The sequence below is a fragment of the Rana temporaria genome, chromosome 1 (assembly GCF_905171775.1).
Source record: "Rana temporaria chromosome 1, aRanTem1.1, whole genome shotgun sequence".
NCBI lineage: Eukaryota > Metazoa > Chordata > Amphibia > Anura > Ranidae > Rana > Rana temporaria.
In genome coordinates, this window is record NC_053489.1 from 384,220,857 (window position 1) to 384,244,778 (window position 23,922).

The following is a 23,922-nucleotide window of genomic DNA, read 5'->3' on the forward strand; positions in this document are numbered from 1 at the left end:
AATAATTTATATATATATATATATATATATATATATATATATATATATATATATATATATATATATATATATATATATATATATATATATATATATAGGGACCTCCGGACCTCTAAAAAAATAAAAAATGGCCCTTTATTAAAAAATAAAATAAAAATATATAAAAAAAATATTTTTTTTTATAAAAAATAAATAAAAATAGGGGGGGTTGCCATCCGGGGCCTCCGGGCCCCTGGGGACCTCCGGACCTCTAAAAGGTGTTTTTTTTTTTTTTTTTTTTTTTTTTAAGGGGGTTGCCATCCGGGCCCCTGGGGACCTCCGGGCCCCTTACAGGTGTAATGCCTGTACCCCCCTGATGGCGGCCCTGGTCAGCAGCATAACAGGACAGTCACTCAGCATCAGCATAGGCAGTCTCCAAGGGATCTGACATTTCCCAAAAATTATTCAGTTACATCAGCATCAGGTGCTTGGTAGCTGGTGTTGATCCAAGCCCGATTCATTTTTATGAAGGTCAGTCGATCGACGGAGTCGGTGGAGAGGCGTACCCTGTGATCCTCCTCCCCCAACAGGGCTTCCCCCCCAAGGGTCTCCCCTACTCCTAGGCCCCAAGCTACATCAGGAGCCAGGAAGGCCACCAGGAAGACAAGGGGGGTTGCAGACGTCCTGCCTGAAAATCTGCGGAGGGACCAGGCCCGCCAGACCCGCCATCTGGTTGCCCAGACCCGCCATCAGGTTGCCCAGACTATGGAGCGCATGGCAGACAGCATGGCCTCCATAAAGGAGTCTGTGTAGGATCTGGCCTGCAACTCCTTGGCTGTGATAACCTGCATGAATGACCAGCAGACCACCACAGCAGGCGTGGGTCAGAAGGTGCGCGCCCTGACCGAGGCTGTCCGGGCCAACACGGCAGCCATCCAGGCGGGGGTGAGGCTGCAGGAGGACACCAATGTGGTCCTCACACGCATCGCCCCAACGCCAGGTGGGCAGAGACCAGGGGATGCTCCTCCTTCTCCTGATTTTCCCCCCCCCCCCATGAGTCTCCCCTGAGGGGTCGTGGCCGCCACAGGCGTGGGGCACTGCACCGCCGGTAGTTTTTTTTTTTTTTTTTTTTTTTTTTTACTCAGGTTATGAGTTTTTATATTATTTTGTAGACCCAGCACACGGTTAGTAGTGCTGGCTACAGTGTGAATGATGTTTGAATGTGGGGGTGACATTCCTGCCGGTTGTGGTGGAGAAGGGATCCCCAGGACCAGGGAGAAGTGATCCCCAGGTCCGTGTGAATGGTGCAACATACATTGTATGAACAGCGAACAGTAATTTCTCCCCTGACAGGACCAGGAGCTGTGTGTTTACACACACAGCTCCCGGCTCTCGCTCTGTAACAAACGATCGCGGGTGCCCGGCCGTGATCGCGCCCGCCAGGCACGCGCGTGGGGAGCAGTGGCGATGCATTAAGATAAAAAAACTTCTACCTTTACAACTCTTTTAAAGATCTATAAAAAAGCCGAAACATAATAAACAAACGATCCAAAGGTGCTCAGTAGACACGTTTCACACAAGTGCTTACTAATTTCCGCCTCTTCTCTTCGTTTCCTAACTAAATGTGACTGTTTTAAAGGGAGGGTGGATTATTTTCTATACCCACTGTATGTGATATTCTAGATGAGCTCTAACGATTTTTATTGGGGTAAAATTATCTGCCTCTTTGGAGTCTATACTTTTATTAGTACAAGAAAAAATGTTGCTAGCTAAAGGCTCAGAATGTAAAATTTTCCTTCCATTATCCTCTCTCCCATTAGAATATTTCAAAATACCTGGTAGTCCATGGTCACCAATGTCTATGGAAACAAAATTTAAATTGTTAACCACAATGGCCATCAGCACAATTGAGAATTATACAGTATGTTATAGTAGAACTTGGATCCGCTGATTGGGGAATTTGAATGTGAATGTGTCAAATAAATGCTTCAATACAGTGGGGAAAGTTGCTGTTCTCAAATTCTTTGCTGATTTTCATCCACCGCTCCTGTTGGCTCTGGCTTTACTTATTTAGGCTCCATATTCCTCAGTTATTATGCACCATTTTGACCAACAGAAAATTAAATTGCAAGGAATAGGAGGATTTGCATATTGTCAAAAACTTGCAATAAAAAATATATATCAATTCAAATCATCTCATCATCACCATCGCTTTGCTATATGCATGTTCTATTGTGCTAAATTGGGCACAGCTATTTTTCATTTTGAAACACGAAATCTTGTACTTGACAACACTGATTTTCTTTTTGGCAATGTCCCTAAGACTGTAGCATGTACAGTATGAAAGACATTATCAGATTTTTTTAACTTTTTTGCTTCACTGAAAATGTGTTTTTATTTTTGCCTGTTGGAAAGATATTCATTTGTTTCTTGTCCTGATGGGAAGTAAAAGAAAATATCTTCAATAGCAGACAGTGATAAAACCTAGCATATACATTTCTTTAACCCAAATGAAAGTATGTTGTCTAGCACTAATTATAAAAATAGTTAACAAAAAGATGTCAAATGACTTACTGCAGCATTACCATGAGACGTTCTTTAGGAGAAACTAAATATTCATATTGGTTCTGGGTCACTTCAGCCAGGGTCTAATGATCTCCAGCAAGGCTTCAAAAGTAAAAAAAAACTTCTGGGGGTGAAGGCACAACTCAACTGGTACATAGGGGGTTATTTACGAAAGGGCAAATTCACTTTGCACTACAAGTGCAAAGTGCACTTGAAATTGCACCAAACGTGCACTTGGAAGTGCAGTTTCTGTAGATCCAGGGGAGACATGCAAGGAAAATGAAAAACAGCATTTTAGGTTGCACATGATTGGGTGATAAAATCAGCAGCGCTTTCCCTCATTTCAGATCTATCCCTCAGATTTACAGCAACTGCACTTTCAGTGCAATTTCAAGTGCACTTCGCACTTGTAGTGCAAAGTGGATTTGCCTTAAGTAAATAACCCCCATAGTGCGAAAGTCCCCTTTTGGAAAATCTTAATAGGAGGAATCACAAAAAAGCCTAGAATACTACTTTAAAATGTATAATTAAAAAAAAAGCATAAAAAAGGACTTTGGAGACTTTTTGAATGCAAATTAAAAAACACCTAAAACATGTCTGAAATGCTTGTTAACACTATAGGCAGATTATTTAGCTTTCATCATTTACTTTCATTGACACTACTGTGTCAGCAGTGTTCTTAAATTCTATTCTTAAAATAGTCTGTATTTTTACTACCCAGGGATCAACTGACACACCTAGCAGTGGATACTTCTTGTGGAATATTTGGGAATGAAACCATTCTATTTCTCGGCTCAAACTCGGGAGTTGTCCTAAAATATCATCTTAATCCCAATGTTGATGGAACAGATGTCGACCACTCTGAAAAAAGTACCTTAATTGAGGAGATACAGACATACCCTGCAGACAGGTATGCAGAAAATTCCTACTTGATGTAAACCATGTATTTTCTAGGTATAACGGTCATATCCTTCTCATTTTGATCCCACTCAGATGTGGTAAGAGAGATGAACAACCATGGATTCTTGGTCTGGAAGTTGATAAAGATTCGGGTTCTCTCTTAGTAGCGTACACCAGATGTGTGGTGAAAGTGCCCCTTGCACGCTGTCAGAGACATAATGGCTGCATAAAGTGAGTAATATTGCATTTCCAACTTTTAAGCGTATTTACTTTATTTTTATACAAACCTGAAGTGTATTCAGTGGGAATAAATGAGAAGCATAATCATATGTGGGTGGCCAGGAAAATGCAACTGTATTCAGTTAATTTTGTTCAAACCGTGTGCAGTTACATAGGTAGAATAAATTATTATACTTTAAATTATTCACAGCAATGAAAGGGCTTCCATTAACATTATTACATTAACTTATTCTTGTATTGAAACTGAATAAAAAATGTTTGTTTGCTCTTTCAGAAATGCAGTTCCCAGCCTGTACCATTTAAATACAACGGGGCAGATCCACAGACAGAGTACGCCGGCGTATCTACTGATACGCCGACGTACTTTCAAATTACCCGCGTTGTATGTTTAGTTTGAATCCTCAAACCAAGATACGATGGCATCTGGGTTAGATCCGACAGGTATACGTCCTCGTATGCCTTTCGGATCTAAGATGCAATACTTCGGCGTCCGCTGGGTGGCGTTCACGTAGTTTTCCACGTCGGGTATGCAAATTAGCTATTTCCGTCGATCCACGAACGTACAAGCGGCCGGCGCATTTTTTTACGGCGTCTCTAGTCGGCTTTTTCCGGCGTATAGTTAAAGCTGGTATTTTGTGGCGTATAGTTAGACTTGCTAAGTATGGCCGTCGTTCCCGCGTCGAAATTTGAATTTTTTTTTTTTGCGTAAGTCGTTCGTGAATCGGGATGGATGTAATTCACGTCTAAGTAAAAAAAAATGACGTTGTTGCGACGTCATTTAGCGCAATGCACAGTGGGAAATTTAGAAACGGGGCATGCGCAGTTCATTCGGCACGGGGACGCGCTTCATTTAAGTGAAACACGCCCCCTAATCGCCGATTTGAATTCCAGAAATACACTACGCCGCCGTAACTTACGGCGCAAAATCTTTAAGGATTCAAAATTACGCCAGGTAAGGTACGGCGGCGTAGCGTATCTCTGATACGCTGCGCCGATCTATTTCTATGTGGATCTGGCCCAACATTTCTAAATATTTTAGGCTTTGCAGCATATGCTCTGACAATACATTAGTGTTTCTCATTCATGATTTCTTCACAGGAGTTGCCTGGACACACGTGACCCTTACTGTGCATGGGATCCAGAGAATAATCTTTGCATTTTTACACCACTTAGAACATGGTATGCTCTTTATTCAATAACAAAGTTTCCCTTAAAATACATTGGCTACATGCAAACATTACTTACTTCAATCTGGATATCTAATTATTTCCTGTATAGGCAAATTGAAGTTCTCATATAACAAGCAACTGTGATGTGATGCAAGTTTAGCTTTACAACTACTGTTATAAGTTGGAGTGTAACGTAAATTGATATTAAAGCTTTGAGTTTTTTTTTTGTTTTGTTTTTTAAACAAACATATCATACTCAGGGCCGGTACAAGGGGATCCCTGGGCGGAGTGTGGAAGGGGGCGTCAGGTTGGGACCATGGACAAGAATCTATCCACCACCGTGCTCAAAGCCGAGGATGCCTTCAAACATATTGACAGCCCCCTTTCTACGTCAGGATCCACACCCCTTTATAGGAAGGACTAACTTGCTCTCGTCCTGTGTTGGGTTCCTGTTAGTCTGTCCGACTGCATTTAAGCTGTTATAGTAAGAGCGGCAGCTTGGGTGGGCGAGGCAACACAGTGCAGCCCTGGGAACTTTTTCCTGTTCAGCAGACACAGAGCTCTCCCCAGGGCAGATTGAACAAGTCAGAGTGTGTTCTTCTACTGTAAGTCCTGTTTGCTCTACCTACCTTCCACACTGTATCTTCCTTCTCAACCTGAGTCCCGACTGCTCTGCCTTCTTCACTCTAAAGTGCTGTGCTGTAAACCTGCTCTGCACCTTGCACTGCACGTTTACTGAAAGTGAAAGTAAAACACGATTGTTTTTTTCCGTCGGAATAAACTCTGGCAGGTTTTTCCGACCGAATTCCGCTCAAGCTGTCTTGCATACTCACAGACACACCAAGTTCCGACTGTCAAAAACGCGATGATGTACAACACTACGACGAGCCTAGAAAAATTAAGTTCAATGCTTCCGAGCATGCGTCAAATTGTTTCCGAGTATGCATGATTTATTCTTCGTCGGAATTCCATACACGAACGGAGTTTCCGATAAAATAAAATTTCCGTCTGAAAAAACACGTTCTCTTTCTAAATCCGTCGGAATTTCCGACGGAAAAAGTCTGATGGGGCATACACACGGTCGGAATATCCAATGAAAAAATTACGTCTGACTATTTACATCGCAAATTCCAACCGTGTGTACGCGGCATATACCTGATTATAAAGCATTCTTTTAATAAGTAATAATGTGGAATGCATCTATGTAGCTGATTGAAGAGTCCCAGTATAATGCAAACCTATTGAAGAATTTGAGCAAGAAAAACAAATGATGTGGTGCCATATAACATCCCAACTCCAGGAAAGTAAAAAGATCCTCCCTTGCAGTGGTGGGGAGAATAACCTGTTTCACATACCTATTTCTTTGCTTCAACCAGCTGCAGTGCTGTCCTCCTCCCTTCAAATCCTCAGCATCATTGCATACCATAGAGGGACATTAACCCTGTATTGTTCAACGAGAACCTGGAGTGTGATCACAACCACTCATACCTTACATAGCAGCTATTATATTGCTGCTCACAAATTTTTAGTTGTGATGGCTGCATTTGTTTTGTTTTTTTATTCTGTTTTCATCACGTGATCTGGCCAGTAAGTCTGTTGTTTTCTAGATGTATCAGTTTACATGGTTTAGACATTAATCATTTAACACTGACAGGAGTGCTTACAATGATCAGCTTTTATTTATTCATGCAAAAACATTATTCCAAAAGGAACAAAACTGCTGTAACTGATTAAAAGTGTGAGCTGGAGTCTTCAATTTGTTAGTGTATCTAAATCTGCTAGTACCAACACTCCCCTCCCCCTAGACTGACAATACTGCTGTCCAAAGATACCCCCCTGTGCTCCTTCATCCAGAGTGGGGGCGCTTGAATACCGGAGGGATGTAACTGGTCAGATCAACAGGTAAAAACAAAGGGGAAAAGCCCTGTACACACGATCGGATTTTCCTTCAAAAAAAGTTGGATGTGAACTTTTGGTCGCAAATTCCGACCGTGTGTATGCTCCATCCAACATTTTCTGTCAGAATTTCCACCAGCAAAAGATTGAGAGCAGGTTCTCTATTTTTCTGACGGAAAAAGTTGTTGTTTGGAAATCCGCTCGTCTGCATACAATTCCTACGCGCAAAAAAACACACATTCTCAGAATCAAGCAGAAGAGCCAAACTGCCTATTGAACTTCATTGATCTGGGCTCGTCGTACGTCTTGTACGTCACTGCGTTCTTGACGGTCGGAATTTCAGACAAGATTTTGTGACCGCGTGTATGCAACATTTCATCAGAAAAAAATCCACGGTTTTCTTGTCGGAATTTCCGATCGTGTGTACGGGGCATAAGAAAAGAAAACTAGTGAAGCCACCACATCTAATGATTGATAAACTGCAATGTCTTACAATTTTGGTGTGGGGTTTAATAGCACTTGTATTATCTGCCCCTAGGTTCAATGAACAGGTATCCCATGCATTACAGGAGCCCCACTGCAAGGGTGGATTTTTTTAGTTCTTATTTATTTTCTTGGCGTTGGGATTTAAACCTTTATGATGAAAGAGGAAATTAGAGAAGACACTTGGGTCAGACAGGTACATGAGTGGTTTTATGTATATACAGTATCTGTGGCTGTGCACTAGGGTGTATATTCTGCTTGGTCTCTGCACTCTTGAATCCTGTACATTATTTTTGCTTCCAATTTAACCAGTCCTGACCTCTGCACTCTATACATAGGTATAATGATCAGGTGTAGTTATCAGGCATGGGTAAGATGATTCATCATCAACTGGGGAAAGGGGGGGTGCAGTTGGGTATGTTCGCCGTTGGGCGCTAGATGACCTTGTCCCACCACTGATCATACTTACCTCCACTGTGCAGTTAATTTTGCACAGAGTGGCCCCGATCGTCCTCTTCTGGGGTCCCACGGCGGCTCTCGTGGCTCCTCCCTGCATTAGATAACACCCTCTGGGAAGCTCTTTCCCGAGGGGGTTACCTTGCGGGCACGCTCCCGAGTCCTGCATTTAGTGTCCATAGCTGCTGAATGCAGGACTCGGCCCCGCCCCCTGGTGCCCACATCATTGGACTTGATTGACAGGAGGGGAGCCAATGGCTTCGCTGCTATCAATCTATCCAACGAACAGCCAAGAAGCCGTGGAGAGAGCGATGCGGGATCGCGCCAACAAAATTCGGGGCTCAGGTAAGTAAAACAAGGGGGCTGGACACTGCAAGGGTTTTTTCACCTTAACGCATAGTATGCATTAAGGTAAAAAAACACGAGGGTTTACAACATCAATCTATGTAGATATAACATTTAATTTGGAAAGCATGATAACCAAAATAAACATGAATGGGGACCAGTGTACAAAAAAAAAATCTGTCCCACTCTGTTAACTAAAGAAAGTTGTCAATCTATGTTAATTAGTTAGGGCAAGATTTAGGTTAGCTTCACATTTGTGCATTTCAGGAACAGATGAAAAATTGCGCACATCCGTCGAAAAAATAAAAAAGCACAACCTTTTTTTCAGGTGTGGGAAGGTGTCATTAATTTGTATTGGCACCCCAACACACCTTGCTAACACATGCAATTTTATGTATGCCAAAACACATGGTAACAAAGTACAGTACCATGCAATTTGGTGAAGCACAAATAAAGGGGTTGTAAACCCTCAGGGTTTTTCACCTTAATGCATTCTATGCATTAAGGTGAAAAACCTCCTGTAATGCAGCTGCCCCCAGAGCCCCCCTTTTACTTACCTGAACCCAGTCTTTCCCACAATGGGGACAAGCACACCAGCTCCAGCCATTGGCTCCCGCTGCTGTCAATCAAATTCAATGATGTGGGAGCTGGGGGCAGAGCTGAGTCCTGCTGTCTGCTTCTCCAATTAGCACCCGAGAACAAGAGGAGCCAGGAGCGCCGCTGAGGGACTCCAGAAGAGGAGGATTGTGCAAAACCAACTGAACAGAGGAGGTAAGTATGATATGTTTAAATGCGCGCATTAAAGCTTGTGCTCTGTAGATGTGAATAGTGCCTTAACCACTTCAGCCCCAAAAGATTTGGCTGCTCAATGACCAGAGCACTTTTTACAATTTTGTACTGCGCTGCTATAACTTGTAATTGCGCAGTCATGCAATGTTTTACCCAAACAAAATTTGCATCCTTTTTTTTTCCCACAAATAGAGCTTTCTTTTGTTGGTATTTGATTGTCTCTGTGATTTTTATTTTTTGCAATATAAATGGAAAAAGGACGAAATTCTTTTAAAAAAATTATATTTTCTACTCTTTGGTATCAGAAAAATCCAATAACTCAATTTTAGTCATAGAAGGAAATTGGTAAATCGGGGGCGCTGGCAATAGTAAAAAAACAATAAGAAGTGGCAGTAAAGTGCCTGAGCAAATAATACAAAGGGTTAATGAAAAACCTGTGAAAGTGTCAATTAATAATAAATATGGATATAAATACCTATGATAGGTGTACCAAACAACAAGTGAATAAAGTGCGTGTGCAATTTATAAACTGATAAAAATGAGTGCATGAACCTTAAATGTAAACCACACAAAAAAACTTTAACATATGTGCACTGAACAATACATATGTTAAATAGGCATATATGTGCACTAAGTGTCCCAAAAAGGAAGGGGGGAGAGCTCAGCATAAGAATAAATGAAATTAAAAACAAAACAAAAAAATTCCAAGCAATATTAGTGATAGTGTAAATTTCACAAAATTGTAAACCAGAGAAAAATCAAAAGAAAAAAAGTCCAAATTCATAAATAGTATGCGTCCATGAATTTCTTAATCTTTACTACTGGTGTGGTAAGTTGCAGAGAAGTAGGAATTACACCTTCACCAATCCTATCACCCAATTGTGCATAAAGGATGGCCCCTTACCGCATGGAGTTGATCTTTTTAGCTAAAAAAAGATCAAATAAGCTTTGCTGTCACCCTGGACAGATAGTGGATGGTCTGAAATTCCTACGGGTCAGCTTAGTAGAACATCATAGAAAATATAAACAGAGAGATGCCGCCATAGCATATTATCATTTATTAAAATAATTTAAAACAAAGCAGGTGACGAGTGGAGGCTTACTTTACAAGTGCCCACATCCCGGCACTGAGGCTTTGGGCTTTGATCAGAAAGTAACGATCCTGAGGACCTGTTCCGTGGAGAGGGATGTCCGCGCTGGGGTGGAACGCACGCCGTAGGACACCCCAGCGCGGACATCCCTCTCCACGGAACAGGTCCTCAGGATCGTTACTTTCTGATCAAAGCCCAAAGCCTCAGTGCCGGGATGTGGGCACTTGTAAAGTAAGCCTCCACTCGTCACCTGCTTTGTTTTAAATTATTTTAATAAATGATAATATGCTATGGCGGCATCTCTCTGTTTATATTTTCTATGATGTTCTACTAAGCTGACCCGTAGGAATTTCAGACCATCCACTATCTGTCCAGGGTGACAGCAAAGCTTATTTGATCTTTTTTTAGCTAAAAAGATCAACTCCATGCGGTAAGGGGCCATCCTTTATGCACAATTGGGTGATAGGATTGGTGAAGGTGTAATTCCTACTTCTCTGCAACTTACCACACCAGTAGTAAAGATTAAGAAATTCATGGACGCATACTATTTATGAATTTGGACTTTTTTTCTTTTGATTTTTCTCTGGTTTACAATTTTGTGAAATTTACACTATCACTAATATTGCTTGGAATTTTTTTGTTTTGTTTTTAATTTCATTTATTCTTATGCTGAGCTCTCCCCCCTTCCTTTTTGGGACACTTAGTGCACATATATGCCTATTTAACATATGTATTGTTCAGTGCACATATGTTAAAGTTTTTTTGTGTGGTTTACATTTAAGGTTCATGCACTCATTTTTATCAGTTTATAAATTGCACACGCACTTTATTCACTTGTTGTTTGGTACACCTATCATAGGTATTTATATCCATATTTATTATTAATTGACACTTTCACAGGTTTTTCATTAACCCTTTGTATTATTTGCTCAGGCACTTTACTGCCACTTCTTATTGTTTTTTTACTATTGCCAGCGCCCCCGATTTACCAATTTCCTTCTATGTCCATTCTTATTTGAATTTATTCTTATTTGAATTGTTTTGGGGAGCAGCTATTTTATTTACATTTATCTTTTTATTTATTTATATATTTTTCTGGCGCGAGATTCTTTATTTCAATTTTAGTCATGCATTTAGACCAAAATGTATTCAGCCACATGTCTTTGGTAAAAAAAATGTCAATAAGTATATATTTATTGGTTTGCGCAAAAGTTATAGCGTCTACAAACTACATTTTTTGGAATTTACGCAGCTTTTAGTTTATGACTGCCTCATTTCTTGAGGTGCTAAAATGGCAGGGCAGTACAACTTCCACCCCCCAAATGTCCCCATTTTGGAAAGTAGACACCCCAAGGAAATTTCTGAGAGGCATGTTGAGCCCATTGAATATTTTATTTGTTTGTCCCAAGTGATTGAAAAAATAAACAAAACAAAATTACACAAAGTTGTCACTAAATGATATATTGCTCACACATGCCCCAAAATACATTCTTCTGCTTCTCCTGAGTATGGGAATACCAAGTGTGAGACTTTTTGGGAGCCTAGCCGCGTACAGTACCCTGAAAACCAAGCACCGCCTTCAGGATTTCTAAGGGGGTAAATTTTTAATTTCACTTCCCACTACCTATCACAGTTTCAAAGGCCATAAAATGCCAAGATAGCACAAAACCCCCCCAAATCACCCCATTTTGGAAAGTAGACACCCCAAGCTGTTTGAAGACCACCTGAAGACAAAGCCCTTTCTGACAATCTTTGTTTACATGAAAAAAAAAATGTTTGCAAGAAAATTACTTTTAACCACTTAAGGACCGCCTAACGCCGATATACGTCGGCAGAATGGCACGGCTGGGCACAATCACGTATTGACACGTCCTCTTTAAGTGCCCAGCCATGGGGCACGCGCGCGTGACCCGGTCCGAAGCTCTGTGGGACCCGATCGCCGCCCGTGTCCCGCAATCGGTCACAGGAGCTGAAGAACGGGGAGAGGTGTGTGTAAACACACCTTTCCCGTTCTTCACTGTGGCAATGTCAGTGATCGTCTGTTCCCTTATATAGGGAAAGACGATCACTGATGTCACATGTCCAGCCCCACCCCCTACAGTTAGAAACACATATGAGGTCACACTTAACCCCTATAGCGCCCCCTAGTGGTGTTATATCCTCTGTGTTGTGAGAGAAACAAGACTCTGGTCTGAAACAATGGATGTTTATTTCAGGTCATCTGTACACTGCAACATGCATCTCAGGACAGTACATCTTATCAGCTTCTTTACATGTGCTTTCCAAGATGGCTACTATGCCCCTTGACCCTTGTCATCACTGCTGGGTGGAGCCAGCCTTAAAGTGACAGTACATGTGGAACCCTTCAGGTATAACACCTTCCATCCATCCCTAAACAAAAAAAAAAACAATAACAGGCACAAAACATTAACTGATAACTGTCCAATAACGGTCCTCCAAACACATAAGAATTACAGGACTTCTCCTGCATCCAGATGGGAGACCAAGCTTCCAGGGACAGTTGCGGGGTTAATATGTCATCGGATCACTTCCGTCGGCCCCGTCTAAAGTCTCGTAATCGCTCTTGCAACTGAAACCAGTCAGGAGGGCGACAGTATCATTGAGGCCGGGCATCCAGCAATTTGGAACCGGAGGAAACAGGGCTGGCCGGAATGGGCACCGGCGGGGCCAAGAAGGGATCCCCCAGCTCAGAGGGTAAACAGACCTCCGGACCAGAGCTGGAGGGCTCTGTTGGAGCTGAGTTCAAAAGTTCAGAGTCCCCCCAATCATCAGTCTCCGTGCATCCTGACTCGCTGGGAGCAGATCCTTGAGACACTGGTGGTTCAGCCGGCATCAGGGATTCGGGCAGTTGAGAATGAGGACGCAGTAGGTTCGCATGTCGTCTGCAAATGGAACCATCTTCCAGGCGGACCTTGTACATCTTGGGTCCCAAAGACTCTGCAATGACAGCAGGAAGCCAACGGGTGTTGGAAGCCCCATAAGATCGGGCCCATACCTTTTGTTGGGCGTTGAATCGGGGGAGCTCATTGTGTTTGACCATCTTGTCTTGGGACTGCAGTACATGTTTCTGGACTGTTTGGGGGCGGAGCATATCCAAAACAGTCCATGGCTGCCGACCCAGAAGGAGTTCCGCTGGAGTTTTCCCAGTGGTTGCATGTGGTGTGTTTCTGTAAGCAGAAAGGAAGGAGTCCAGCTGCTGGGTGACAGGGAGTGTTGTTTACTTGCAGCCACTGTAGCTTTGAAATAGCGTTTGAAAGTCTGCACAAACCGCTCTGCTTTACCATTTGTAGCCGGGTGGGCAGTCAGGAAATGCTGAAACTCCTGACTGGTGAATTGTGCACCGTTGTCTGTGACCAGGGGTCAGAAGGGAATTTCGGAGGCTCTAAAGTGACATTCGGGAGGGAAAGAGCCTTCTTTCCCTTCCGAATGTCACTTTAGAGCCTCCGAAATTCCGGCCCCCAAATGACATTAAGAAGGACAGAGAGGACTGTAAGCCCCTCCTCTCTGGATCAACTTTTAATTTGCCAGAATTTCTCACCCCCTCTGGGTGACCTCCTGAATCCTACACCACTGGTTTAAAGGGACCAGACTCCAAAAATTGGTGCAACATACTGTAGCATCCATTCAGGACCCAACCCTGGCGTCCTGTACAATAGTTATATATATGTCTTTGTCTTGGGATTCAGAGGTTGTTTATCTCGCACCTAATTGCTACGGCAAACTTGTTTCAGATGGCCTGTCCTACTGCAATTATGACACGTCTGATCCTTAAACCGGCAGACTTTGTGGTCATGGTCTGTATTCCCACAACGGTAGCAAGCTGACTCCCGACTTGGTGGGGGTCTGTATTTCCAGTTTGCGGTAGTTGGCTTGACTGCTGTCCTGAAAACTTACTGCTTCACCTCTTCCCTTCTGCTCTGGGGGTTCAATTCCTCTGTATCTTTCACAGCCATTTCCATCACTGAAGCTATCTCAATTGCCTTTGTATTGCCGCGTACACACCATCACTTTATGTGATGAAAAAAAACGACGTTTTAAATCATGAAATAAAACGACGTTTTTGAAACTTCATTTTCAAAAACGACGTTGCCTACACACCATCGTTTTTTCAAAATGGTCTAGCAAAGCGCGGTTACGTTCAACGCTCTTTTCCATTGAAGCTAGCTTCATAACTTGCTTCTGAGCATGCGCAGGTTTAAAAACGTCGTTTTGCCCACACACTATCATTTTAATTGACACAAAAAACAACGTTTTTGAAAAACGACACAAAAAAATTGAAGCATGCTTCATTTTTTTTTTGTCGTTTTTCACAAGACATAAAACAACGTTTTCCCCCACACACGGTCATTTTAATTGACGTTTTTCAAAACGTTGTTTTTTTTCATCACATAAAGAGATGGTGTGTATGCGGCATAGTAAGGTCTTTCTCTGTTAACAGTCTCTTTTGGGTCGACTCACAATTTAGTCCCATGACAAACTTATCTCTCAGTGCAGTAGGTAGGTACTCCCCAAAAGAACAAGTAGAGGCTAGTCTGCACATAAGCTTTCATTTCTTCACCTGTCTGCTGCTGCCTCTGATAGAAGCAAAATCTTTCTGCAATCTCTAGTGGTTTAGGCTGAAAGTGATCCTCTAGCAGTGTCAGCAGCTTTGACAATGTCTTAGTTGCTGGTTTTACAGGGGAAAGGAGATCCCTAAGGCCCTGTACACACGGTCGGTCCAAACCGTTGAGAATGGTCAGATGGACCGTTTTCATCGGTCCACCGCTGAAGTGGTCTGATGTGTGTACACACCATCAGTTCAAAATCCGATCGGGTCAGAACTCAGTGACGTAAAACACAACGACGTGCTGAAAAAAACGAAGTTCAATGCTTCCAAGCATGCGTCGACTTGATTCTGAGCATGCGCGGGTTTAGAATCGATGCTTTTGTGTACTAACCATCGGTTTGGACCGATCGGTCAGCGGTCCATCGGTTTGATTTTAAAGCAAGTTTTAAAATTTTGGTCCGAAGGACAACAGACCGATGGGCCGTACACACAGTCGGTTTGGACCGATGAAACTGAACTTCGGTCCATTCTCATTGGTTTGGACCGACCGTGTGTAGGCGGCCTCAGAGTGTCATATGTCTTAGCACCAACCACTGTCAGAAATACTGCTACTTGCCTGTTGTCTGGGATGGCATTTTCACTGAAATACTGTTCCAGTCTCTCAACCCAGGAACTCCAGGATGTCTGTTCTCCATCAAACTCACTTAATGTCCCGATTAATGACATTTTCCTGCTGGGATCTGTGATTGCTTTTATCCAGGTGACAATCCAGACTGTCTTTGTCTCTCTCTCTCTCTCTCTCTTTCTCTCTCTCTCAGACTGATAGACACTTTGTAGATCCCATCCTCGTCGCCACTGTTATAACCTCTGTGTTGTGAGAGACACAAGACTCTGGTCTGGAACAATGAATGTTTATTTCAGGTCATCTGTACACTGCAACATGCATCTCAGGACAGTACATCTTATCAGCTTCTTTACATGTGCTTTCGAAGATGGCTACTATGCCCCTTGACCCTTGTCATCACTGCTGGGTGGAGCCAGCCTTAAAGTGACAGTACATGTGGAACCCTTCAGGTATAACAAGTGGTTAACTCACTAAACTGCAATTGTAATTTTCACAGTAATCAGTGCATTTTTATAGCACTTTTCGCTGTGAAAATGACAATGGTCCCAAAAATGTGTCAAAATTGTCTGATGTGTCCGCCATAATGTCGCAGTCATGAAAAAAATCGATGATCGCCGCCATTAGTAGTACAAAACGATTATTAATGAAAATGCCATAAAACTATCCCCTATTTTGTAAACGCTATAAATTTTGCGCAAACCAATGGATAAACGCTTATTGCGTTTTTTTTTTACCAAAAATAGGTAGAAGAATACGTATCGGCCTAAACTGAGGAAAAAATATTATTTGTATATCTTTTTTGGGGATATTTATTATAGCAAAAAGTAAAAAATATTGAATTTTTTTCAAAATTGTCGCTCTATTTTTGTTTATAGCGCAAGAGATAAAAACCGCAGAGGTGATCAAATACCACCAAAAGAAAGCTCTATTTGTGGGAAAACAAGGACGCCAATTTTGTTTGGGAGCCATGTCGCACGACCCCGCAATTGTTAGTTAAAGCGACGTTAACCCCCAAACATTATATATTTTTTTAATGCAAAGGCCTCACAGATTAAAATGGTGGGTGTTGCATTTTTTTTAGGGGGAAAAACACACTTTTTTTTAATTTTAATGCACTAAAACTAAAAAAAATATTGCCAGAATGTTTAATGAAATAAAAAAGATGATCTTATGCTAAGTACATGGATTTTTTTTCTATAATTTTTATTGTTATCTCCGGGAATGTAAATATCCCCTAGGATAGCAATAGGTAGTATCAATTACTCTTTTTGAAAAAATAAATAAAAATTCTCCTCTGCGCTCAAAGCATCTGACCACACCAAGATTGGTGTGATAAAATGCTTTCCCAATAGCCCTGTTTATATCCAGCGAAAGCTAAGTCATGAAATGCTTGTAGCTTCTGGTTTCTTAGGCCATAGGGATGATCAGAGGCGCATGGGGGGTGCAGGGGGTGCGGTCCACACCCGGGTGACACCCGCTGGAGGGGTGACACCATCCCGACATTGCGGATTATTTTATTTTTTTTAATTAAACATTTTTTTTTTTTTAGCTGACATGTGGGGGGTGGGGGGGCACACTGGGGGGGTGTCAGGCCGAGCGCCACGGTACAAGAGGAGGGGGGGTTGCGGGGTGACACCGCAGCACCATCCATCCCCTCCTCTCACAGCCACGGGCTGTTAGCAGTACTCGGCACAGCCGAGTGAAGCCGCTGCCGCCTCCTCTCTGTTTGTGTGTGCAGAGGGGGAGGGGTCGAGGGGACCTTCTGTCCATGTGCCGTGACCATCGGCGTCGCTGCGATGATCTGAGATACTGAATGGGGAGGGGGGGTGTTTGCACCTGGGGGGGGTTTCACTTGGGGGGGTGTTTGCACCTGGGGGGGATTTCACTGAAGGGGGGGGTGTTTGCACTGAGGGGGGTTTGTACTAAGGGGGTGTTTGCACTGAGGGGGGGTTTCACTGAGGGGGGGTTTCACTAAGGTGGGATGTCTGCACTGAGGGGTGTCTGCACTGAGGGGGTGTCTGCACTGAAGGGGGTGTGAACTGAAGGGGGTCTGTGTAACATGCAGGGGTCCAGAGGTGCAGGCGGCTGTGTAATGTAAAAGGGGTGCAGTGATGCAGGGTGCTATGAGATGTAAAGGGGTCCAGTGATGCAGGGTGCTGTGTAATGTAAAGGGGTCCAGTGATGCAGGGTACTGTGTAATTTTAAAGGGGTCCAGTGATGCAGGGTGCTGTGTAATGTAAAGAGGTGCAGAGGTGCAGGGTCCTGTGTAATGTAAAGGGGTCCAGAGGTGCAGGGGGCTATGTGATGTAAAGGGGTCCAGAGGTGCAGGGTCCTGTGTAATGTAAAGGGGTCCAGAGGTGCAGGGGGCTATGTGATGTAAAGGGGTCCAGAGGTGCAGAGGGCTATGTGATGTAAAGGGGTCCAGTGGTGCAGGGGGCTGTGTAATATAAAGGGGTCTAGTGATGCAGGGTGCTGTGTAATGTAAAGGGGTCTAGTGATGCAGGGTGCTGTGTAATGTAAAGGGGTGCAGAGGGCTGTGTAGTGTAAAAGGGTTCAGAGGTGCAGGGGGCTATGTGATGTAAAGGGGTGCAGTGATGCAGGGTGCTGTGTAATGTAAAGAGGTGCAGAGGTGCAGGCGGCTGTGTAATGTAAAAGGGGTGCAGTGATACAGGGTGCTGTGTAATGTAAAAGGGGTGCAGTGATGCAGGGTGCTGTGTAATGTAAAAGGGGTGCAGTGATGCAGGGTGCTGTGTAATGTAAAAGGGTCCAGAGGTGCAGGGGGCTATGAGATGTAAAGGGGTCCAGTGATGCAGGGTGCTGTGTAATGTAAAGGGGTGCAGTGATGCAGGGTACTGTGTAATTTTAAAGGGGTACAGTGATGCAGGGTGCTGTGTAATGTAAAGAGGTGCAGGGTGCTGTGTAATGTAATGGGGTCCAGAGGTGCAGGTGACTATGTGATGTAAAGGGGTCCAGAGGTGCAGGGGGCTATGTGATGTAAAGGGGTCCAGAGGTGCAGGGGGCTATGTGATGTAAAGGGGTCCAGTGGTGCAGGGGGCTGTGTAATGTAAAGGGGTCTAGTGATGCAGGGTGCTGTGTAATGTAAAGGGGTCCAGAGGTGCATGGGGCTGAGTGATGTAAATGGGTCCAGTGGTGCAGGGGGCTATGTGATGTAAAGGAGTCCAGTGGTGCAGGGGGCTGTGTAATGTAAAGGGGTCTAGTGATGCAGGGTGCTGTGTAATGTAAAGGGGTCCAGAGGTGCATGGGGCTATGTGATGTAAATGGGTGCAGGGGGCTATGTGATGTAAAGGGGTCCAGTGGTGCAGGGGGGCTGTGTAATGTAAAGGGGTCTAGTGATGCAGGGTGCTGTGTAATGTAAAGGGGTCCAGAGGTGCATGGGGCTATGTGATGTAAATGGGTCCAGTGGTGCAGGGGGCTGTGTAATGTAAAGGGGTCTAGTGATGCAGGGTGCTGTGTAATGTGAAGGGGTCTAGTGATGCGGTGTGCTGTGTAATGTAAAGGGGTCCAGAGGTGCAGGGCGCTGTGTAATGTAAAGGGGTGCAGAGGGCTGTGTAGTGTAAAAAGGGTCCAGAGGTGCAGGGGGCTGTGTAATGTAAAGGGGTCCAGAGGTGCAGTTGTGGAGAGGGGGTACACACTAGTAACAAAGAGATATTGAAGGATGCAGAGGTATGCAGGGGGCACAGTGGGGTGTTTTTACATTTTAATGTGGGGGGGTGCCAGATATTGCATCCACCCTGGGTGCCAAATGCTCTAGGTACGCCCCCGGCCTATAGGCTCCTGAGATGTGAATTCCGGTCCTGGAGAAAGAGAGGTGGGGGGAGGGGACAAAGAAAAATGGAGAGAAAGAAGAAGGGATAGAACGAACAAGAAAGATGGATAGGGAGAGAGAGAAAAGGGGAAGAAAGGAGAACAGAGAGCAAACAGTAGGGTAAAAAATATTTGGAAACGGTTTATTGGGGGGGTGACACCATATTTTACCGCACCAGGTGACACCAACCCTAGTGACGCCACTGGGGATGATTGGAGCTATTCTGGTCTCTGATCAGCTCTATGGTCAGCTGGTGATAGGAGAGCCCGAGAAAATGGAAGACAGTGGGAGGAGGGGGACGTTCCCTCTCATTGCTTGTAAAAGCAGTCTAGAGGCTAATTAGCCACTAGGATTTCTTTTACATGAAAGCCAACCACTGGCTGAAAAGAATGATACCAAGATGATACCTAAACCTGCAGGCATCATTCTGGTATAACAACTCAAAGTCCAGCAACATACCAGTACATTGCTGGTCCTTGTTGGGCATCCATTGGAATGTTCTTTTTACATGACGCCGGTGGTCTGAATGAACAAAAAAGATTGATCGGTGGGTATGCCCTCCATTAGAATACTGCCCTTCATCAACCCACTTCTAATGTTGGGCATACGTGCACCATTTTTTAACTGTGGTAGTAAAATCACCTCCTACAGTGCTGGAGTCGCTGATTTACGTATCGTGGGAGCAAACCTTGTTGCTGTCAAGATAAATAAATCAGTGCTGCAGCTGAATGGCGTACCTGCTAAGCAAATGATGGTTAACAATAAAACAAAGTAACATTACAGTATAACAGTAAGATAATAGAGAATGAGCATAAGAGAGAGAACAATAGAGAGAGAGAGAGAAGAAAAATAAAACCACAACTATTTTTGGCTTATTTTTTTGAGTTTTTTTTATGTTTTTCCACTTTTCTAAAAACTGTAAACTGTGAACATTCCAGATTAGGGTCTCTCAAAATGTGATGGCCAGCTCATCTTTGCAGTGCTGTACCCTACGATAATACTCTACTAGTGTGTGGTAGCGTTTGAAACAGTCACCGATATAGAGACCAGGTTGGTCAGGCAGGAGGGACAATAAAAGCGGGTGTCATGCCTAAATTTGCATTTTCTGCAGACACAACATCTTCTTTGGGGTGTTCTTTGGGTAGGGGAACCAGGGAGGACATACGGAAAATGCCTCTCATGCAGCTGGCTCACTGCATTTGCATTTGGAAGTTGGGCCATAGCACCGTCTGGAAACAGAAGGGCTATGACGGTCTTCCTTTTTGTTTTTGTACCTATGATGATCTCTTCCTGGAATTTAAGGAAGGATCAAGTTCATCCTGAAGCTTTGTATAGCACGAAAGCATTCAGCAGAGCCAATTGGAATAAATATACAGATACTTTTTTATACCAGCGTCTGGCCTTACGGGCAATTAGATATGGCGCCAACAACTCGTCATTGAGGTACACCCCTCCCATGTTAAGGTTGTATTCGTGGACACAGAGGGGTTTCTCCACAACACCAGTCACTGTAAGAAATTTGGACTGTCGTATTTGCGTGAAATGAGGACAGAACGAAAACATTCCGTTAATCCCTCCACGTGAACGCAATAAAAATGAACATACTACCTAAAATAATTTATGTCTTACATACAGTGCCAATTCACCTCCCACAGAGTTTTTTTTTAAGGGCATACGGAAGGCTTTTGTATCCTTTGTATGGAACGATAAACGCCCTAGATTAGCCTATGAAATTTTGTGTAGAGAAAAGTCAGAGGGCGGAGTGGGGCTGCCAGATGTAACATCATATTATAGGGCAATGGCACTAGTACGTATACTAAATTGGAATCACGATCACTCAACTAAAACATGGGTAAAATTAGAGCAAACAATGGCAGGAAGGAACCTAGCAGGAGCTCCTTGGATACCGAAGACAGAAAGAGGGCTCTCAAAATGGATGTCACCATTAACTAATAATACACTAAGGATATGGGATAAAATAAATCAATCAGAAGATTATGCCCCTGGGATATCCCCCCTGGCTCCCCTGGAGGGATTCCCGTGGTTCCCCCCAGGCGAGGAAGTAGGATCAATGAAGATGAGTTGAGACGGAGCTTGGGAACAGTCCCAATGGTGGAGTGGAGGTATCATCAATTAGGGTGCTTCTTTCAAAAGTGGAAAACCAGGATAAGGCCTCTTAATTTGCTTACTATATTTGAAACCAGATGTGTAAAGATTGGGAGGGCCAAACACTTACTGTCTCAAATGTATAGATTAATCCTAGGGACACGGAGAAAAACAACACCTTACTATATTAAAGACTGGGAAGGAGAGCTAAATCACAGGTTTACCACGCAACAAATTAAAAAACTTATTGACTCCACACACTATACATCTGTAAGCTCACAGATTCAGGAGATGTCTTATAAATTTCTATCTAGGTGGTATAGAACCCCAGTAAGATTGGCACAGATGTATAGGCTTGCGGACAATAGTGTTGGAGGGGATGTGGACAAGAGGGTACCCTACTCCACCTGTGGTGGTCATGCCCAAAGATCAGAGGATTTTGGCAAGAGATTGCCCCTTGGGTTGGGAAGGCTATCTCCCGAGGAAATAGTACTGACACCTTTAAACTTCCTATTCCACGGGTCAGCGAGGTCCATGGGATTCATATAAGGAGAGTATTACGCCTCATTTATAAATGCGGCAAAATTATTAATACCTAGATTATGGAAACAGGATAAAAGGCCAACTATTCTTGAATGGAAGAGAGAAGTGAATTTAATTATGGAGGCAGAAAGATGGATTTCCAGGGTTAAAGATAGAAAGGAAAAGTTTAGAGTAATATGGTCAGAGTGGGAAAAATGCTCGCTAGAGATTGAATAATTAAGGAGCTGTAGGAAAACGTAAGTGGATAGCCTGTGGGGGGGGGGGGGGGTGGAGAGTAACTGTTTGTCTTTTTTTTTTTTTTTTTCGTATTTATTTATTTATTTATTTTTAGCTCTCAATATGAAATCCCGTGCGGCACTGCTCCTAACCCCCACCTGTACAGGTTTAAGAGAGGGTGGGCACAGAGGGTGGGATTGGGATATACTACATAATAAGGGGTCTTTTTTTTTTTTTTTTTTTTTATTATATACATTTACTTATTTCTTTTGGGGTTGGTGTGTGGAATAGGGAAGGGAGAAAGGGTGAGATAAAAAAAAAAAAAAAAAAAAAAGGGGGGGGGGGGGGTGGGTTAAGTCATTAGTGGCTTTATGGCCTGATAGAGGCCTCAGATTTCAAACACTTGGTAAAACTTGGTAAGGAATAATGAGCGATAAGCTATAGAATGGCTTTTTAGAAGCCTCATATCTAAGGGATCACTTTTTTTTATTTTTTATTTTTTTTATTTGGTGTTTGGAGGGGGGGGAGAGAGCCGCAGGGAATAAGTGAGGGGTGGGGGGGGATAATTTTTCTCCCCTTTTTATTTTCTTTATTTATTTTTTTTATTTTTCTCCTTTTTTTTTCTCTTTATTTCCCCCGGGGGGGATATGGGATACAGATAAGGATGTTTATTGTATAAGGGTGTGATATAATGGTAATATATTGTTAAATGGAAATGTTGAAAAACTAATAAAATTTTGATAATAAAAAAAAAATCCCTCCACTTTACTGCTAACAGATTTTTACACTTCAAGCAGGCTCTCTCCCCTGTCTAAGGCCCCGTACACACGGCCGAGGAACTCGACGTGCCAAACACATCGAGTTCCTCGGCAAGTTCAGCCCTGAAGCCGCCGAGGAGCTCGGCGGGCCGAGTTCTCCCATAGATCAACGAGAAAATAGAGAACATGTTCTCTATTTTCTCGACGAGTTCCTCGGCGGCTCCATCGGGCCGAAAGTGTACACACGACAGAGTTTCTCGGCAGAATCCGGCTCTGACCGAGTTTCTCGCTGAATTCTGCCGAGAAACTCTGTCGTGTGTACGGGGCCTTAGTTGGGATTCTACAAGCTGTTGGGGGAAGCCCTGGCGATTAGATCACACGTTGCCACATGTGCCAATTCCACAATCAAAAAGGTGACTAAAAAGTGTCACACTCGTCTAATAATTGTCCACGTACAAGTGGTTTTCCCGAATAAGGGTGGCACCAAGTCCCACACAGTCTTACCAGCGCTCCCTATGTATTCTGGCCAGTTCTCTGGCTCCACATGACTATCTCTTCCCTTGTAAACCATAAAACTATATGTATAGCCTGTTACCCTGTCTTGACCCCATATTTGGCACGCTTGCTGGGAAGATACTGTTTGATAAACGGACAGAAAACGTAATCAGGGACTCATCAACGCAGACAACTTGATCGAGAGTAAACAAGGCTGCAGAGTTCATTATCTTTGAAGTGCATGAACCGCAAGATCTGCTCGTATCACGTCCTGGTCATGGAGGCAGAGAACAAGGGCATATGGTGAATTGGGTCAGTGGACCAATATGACCGCAACTTATTCTTTTCAGTAATGCCCATGAGGAGGGACAGCCCAGGAAGGTTTTAAATTTGGAAACCGTAATAGATTTCTCTTGCAAGGATCAACTGGGGATTGGTGGCGATGAATTAACCAGCATACAAATTGCTTTGGTCCACAATAGATCTATAGAGATATTCCATGAAAACAGCGAATAAAAATCAAGTGACGTAAAATCAACTGTTTCCACCTGAATTCCGGTTGGCCAGTGAATGGGGGAAAGTATGGTGCTGAAGTTGTGGGCTCCCTATTTTGATTGGCAAATGCAGCAGGAAGAGCACTATGGGCTCGACGGGCCTGTGTTTGTCTTCTTGGTAGCTGTGGGACTCTACTCGTGCTAGCCTCCTCACCAGCTTGAACTGCACTTATGGGACTCGCCATGTCACCAAGTGTTACTGCAGTGCTGGATGTACGACCAGGATGTACTAGGCCGCTGATGATTCCCAGTTCACCAGAAGGAAGAGCGGCACTAGTACTGGCTCTCTACTCCACATGAGAGCCTTGCTGTTCTTGCA

At 43.5% G+C, this 23,922-nt stretch overlaps 1 protein-coding gene across 1 annotated transcript in view; it reads left to right on the forward strand.

The window, feature by feature from the left end:
• SEMA6B (semaphorin 6B) overlaps positions 1-23,922 on the forward strand; it is a 1,705,299-nt gene that overhangs the window by 1,679,142 nt on the left and 2,235 nt on the right. Inside the window, exons 13-15 of the mRNA XM_040341109.1 lie at positions 3,266-3,454; positions 3,538-3,675; positions 4,783-4,863. Coding sequence (XP_040197043.1) covers positions 3,266-3,454; positions 3,538-3,675; positions 4,783-4,863 — 408 coding nt within the window. The remainder of the gene's footprint in view (positions 1-3,265; positions 3,455-3,537; positions 3,676-4,782; positions 4,864-23,922) is intronic.